Here is a 4176-nt window from a genome sequence, read left to right as displayed (position 1 = left end):
GGGTTTCCGAAACTATCGAAGAACTCGGTATTTTTGTTACTAGAAAAGTAAATAACAGTCCAATGCTGACCTTCAGTTTCTGAAGAGCCAGTATTTACAATATACAGTGAAGGGAAAAACTTTACTTTCTCGGGTAGCAGGTCAGCTGCAAAAACACCTCGAAACAGATCTTTGGTGAATTTATCCCTTTGCATAATTTTAGTTAATTGTGTAGTGTTCATAATCTTTTAGTTGTAATCGTATATGACAGTTCTATTCTTATCAATCTCAACCAAATTCTGAAACTCAGAGTAGTATAAAACTGTGATAGTCTTGGGCAAGTCCTTGGCGAATTTTAATTCCAATCGCAAGTTACCATTCCTTATCAATTGAAATTGATAAGTTGAACTACTGAGGTCGGCACTTAAATCAAAAGCAAATATGCAATTCCCATTGGGGAATTCCTCCCGTGAAATGTAGTTTCCCTCGTCCAATAACCATTGAGAGGTTTGAGTAAAAAGATTAGTATAAGATCTCATATATTGACCACCAGAAAAGTTTGGGGTAAGAGGTTTATGTGGAACGCTAGCTCCGTCAAGGTACAAGGCGACATGATTTAAATCATAAGGCTGAAAATTGAAGGGTGACTTTCCGTAATCACCCAAATATGCATTTTGATCTACAAGAGCGAAAAGAACTTTTTTGGGTAGTTGACCCATGAATAAATTATCTCTAACACATATTTTTGTACCACTGTTAATTGAGAATGAGTTACATTCCGTGCGAATAATCGGGTATTTCATGGTTGCCAGTTCCAAACATTTAGCGTGGGCGATTAACACTTCCGATGGTAATTTTACTTTACGAACGTACAGGGATGCTAACTCGTAAACCACTTTCCATTTAACTGCACCGTCTGCATGCACGCAAAATTCGCTTGGACTTTTAACAAACTTGAATTTGAGATCCGTTAAATTTGGGAAGTATCGAGGTTGTTGACAAAGATCCAAGTGTACAGTTCCTACCATATCTATTGTTCCTTTTCTAGCAAAGGCCGCTCGTGTTTTAAACCCTTCGTTATCGTCCAAAACGTCAAATTTTCCGGCCGTGTCTTTGTAAAACATTGAACTAGTAAGAAACCTAGTTTTGGCGGGTCCTCCGAATGTCACCGCCGTTTGAAACATGGCCTTGTAAGGGTAGTTTTGCGGCGATGGTGTGACCGATCTCTCTTGAGCTGAAAGGTGTCCTTCGCTGAAAAGACTATGCAGGAAATTATTTACCGGTCCAACTTTATCAGCAGCTGCTGGGATTGTTTTTCCATCGGCCGGGTTGACAATCCTGACTTGGAGATGTAGTAAAGTCTTGGACAAGTCCAAATACGCGTCGGAACTACCAGCTACGGTAAACGTGATTGTCGAATTTTCGTTAATGTTAGAGATGGGGCTGTATTCGACCCATTCTCCACCCAGAATACTGGTATTGGTAAGAGGTACGTCGAAAAGTTCGACTTCGCTACTGATTGACCCATGCGAACCGGGATGGACATGTGTCATTATATTTTTTAGGTAAAAATATCTGGATGATTAAAGGATGTTGCTTTCCTCTTTCTTGTCACGACTGAACTGACGAGTGATCTAGACCTACGTCTCCTTTTATTACCATTCCCCGTCATTTTTCGGATTTCTTCCGCTGCACTAAGGGCGACGTCTTTAGCCGCGGCTTTTCCATGAGATTTTACAGATGCTTTTAAGGGAATCCCGCTAGCTACGTCCGTCACGACCTTCGCACCTGTGTTCAAAAACTTTTTACCGAGGTAACTGGCACCCCGTTTGAGTAGAGGTATTGCCCGGCGAAAGGCCGATGAAATGAAGTTTCCCAATCCGTACCCGTGTTGCACCGGAAGTCCCCTGTATACCGCTAAAGAATTACCAATTTGAGAATGAAAGTGTTTATAATAATCAAATTTTCCACCATGTCCGATCTGGTTTAGAAAGTGTTGATCGTAGTCCGATTGGTTAAAGGACATATTCGATTTGACGACGTTCTTCATCTAAAACTTCAAGTGTAAATGACACGAGGACCTGTTTTACCTTCTAATTTATAATGGTGACCACATTCTACGGGGTCTAAAGTGTAGAGTAACGTGAACTCTTCCTCTCACGAAATCTATGGGGGTACCAAGCTCACTCATTATGTTAATTTCAATTGACTGGAAAGTATTGCAGGCGAGGGGGAGGTAGTGCGGTCTAGGGAAATCTTTGTCTACCGTTTCTCCGTCATTACCCTGCACGCTAACGATTCTTAGTAGAGGTATGTGCACATCTCCCACGGGTCTAGACTCGACCACGTCGCTATAAACAAAGAGTGAATGAAGTCCCGCGTCGAGGTCAAAGGGGTACGTGGCTATGGTAGACTGGGAAAAAGTCGTTGATTCCGTGGAATCTTTCGAAAATCCGAGAATGACAGCTAACTCCCCCGGTATAGTTAACAAATAGTCCTCTTTGAGAGAAATTTGTACTCTTCGTATGCGCTTTATGTAACTAAAGGAATACTTGAGCTGGGCGGGAATTGAAGGTTCACGCGTAATAACGCCCGCCACGTCATCCTCGACGTAGTTAAGTTGCTCGATAAGGTCCTGGATATTACCATAATATCCGGCGGGTAACTCTATGATTGTAGAATATACTACTCTACCATTACTCACGAGTATAAGCGAGCATGTCCTACTCAAATTATCCCAAGTGTGCGGGTAGCTAATTTCCGCTAAGCCTACTTCGTAAAATCCCTGTAATTTTACGGGTTCGGGGAGGTACGTCCGGAATTTACTTCTCGTATTGTCGGGGAAATACCTCATCGACGAGTCGGAAGGTAAAGTGATGTAAAAGCTCATACTATATCTATTTCCTGAACCCAACTGTCAAAAGACGGAGAGTATCCTTTCCAACGTACTAGCTTCTCTAGCGTCCCGTCGGGTCTGCGACGTTTCCTCAATATCTTTTCTATTTTAAACACGCTAGAATTTAGGTCTTTACCCACTTTCTGTAATTGTTCCTTGTAAAAAATACCAGTAATCGGTTCCGAATTCAATTCCTGGATCCTATACACCGGTGGACTACGAGGTAATCTCTCCACCACTTTGAAAAGTTCTTCCGACCACGTGGGCAAGTAACCCTTCTCGAAAATATTCTTATGTTTGCTTATCCGGACTACGTCACCAATATCGTAAGGATACTTTAATGGTGGGGAGAAGTCTATATCGCCGTAAAGGTTTTCCCATACCCGTCTCGATGTTTCGGGTGTGACTTCAACAGGTTTACACTTTATGGATCGGTGATAATTGTTATTATAAGCTTGAACCATGTCTTTAAGAGCGTCAATGTACTTATAGGTATTGTTTTCCGTGAAATACCGATACATGCGACTTTTTAGAGTTCTGTTGAACCTTTCAACTATCGTAGCCTTCTGTTCGGAATCCGGGGCAAAGAACTCAATCCCCCTTCTTTTCAACTCTCTCTGAACATCCCTGCATATGAACTCATTACCGTGGTCACTTTGCACTCGCTTCGGCGAGCGACCGGACTCGAGAATAGCCTTAAAAGCCCTAAGGATGGTTGGTCCTTTCTTGTCCTTGGTAGCCACAACAAAGGTGTATTTACTGAAAACGTCAATGCAGCACAGGAGGTATCTGAACCATTTATTGTGACGAGTTAGGTTCTTCAAATCGGCTAAATCAATCTGCCACTGCACATCGATCCCATAAACTATTGTCCTATTTCTCTTAAAGTTTTTTCTAGCATTCCTGTGTAATGTATACGTATCTTGTGTTTTTAAAAATGTCTCCACGTCTTTTACCGTAACCTTTAACCCAGCCTCTTTAGCCGCTCGGTATAGCCCGAGAACACTTCCATATGAACCCGGGTCAGAAACATTAGAATAAATCTCTTTTAGTCTATCCATTAAGGGTGCAGTTGGTTACACTATGATAATGCCTGAAGAGAAAATCGCTAACCTCTATAATTAGGAATATGGCAATTACTAAAACCACAGTTAAAATTTTAGGAGATTTAAAAAATGTGTCTACTAGGTTGGCTAACACCACAAAAGTACCCACCTGATTATCGCAACCTTCCATATCGGAATACTTAAAATGAATGAAACGTGGAATGTAAATGAATCGTATTTTATTTAAAACAAGTG

At 41.5% G+C, this 4176-nt stretch overlaps 2 protein-coding genes across 2 annotated transcripts; both read right to left on the bottom strand.

The window, feature by feature from the left end:
• Window positions 1-227: 227 nt before the first annotated feature.
• On the bottom strand, window positions 228-1532 carry LOC149667649 (uncharacterized protein F54H12.2-like). Its single transcript, XM_089840914.1, has one exon. The coding sequence runs from the start codon at window positions 1530-1532 to the stop codon at window positions 228-230; it is 1305 nt and encodes a 434-aa protein (XP_089697040.1).
• Window positions 1533-2865: 1333 nt separating this feature from the next.
• On the bottom strand, window positions 2866-3936 carry LOC149667648 (uncharacterized). Its single transcript, XM_089840913.1, has one exon. The coding sequence runs from the start codon at window positions 3934-3936 to the stop codon at window positions 2866-2868; it is 1071 nt and encodes a 356-aa protein (XP_089697039.1).
• Between the last annotated feature and the right edge of the window lie 240 nt (window positions 3937-4176).

Source organism: Phalangium opilio, unplaced genomic scaffold (genome assembly GCF_054372755.1).
Source record: "Phalangium opilio isolate 3A_F unplaced genomic scaffold, DU_Popi_V2 ptg000056l_1, whole genome shotgun sequence".
Classification (NCBI taxonomy): Eukaryota; Metazoa; Arthropoda; class Arachnida; order Opiliones; family Phalangiidae; genus Phalangium; species Phalangium opilio.
Note: the sequence above shows the minus strand (reverse complement) of the source record. Positions and strands in the feature narration are given on the sequence as shown.

What these genes read in the sequence shown, in the direction of transcription:
- LOC149667648 (XM_089840913.1), bottom strand. Translation starts at nt 3,936, where the DNA reads ATGGATAGACTAAAAGAGATTTATTCTAATGTTTCTGACCCGGGTTCA.
- LOC149667649 (XM_089840914.1), bottom strand. Translation starts at nt 1,532, where the DNA reads ATGACACATGTCCATCCCGGTTCGCATGGGTCAATCAGTAGCGAAGTC.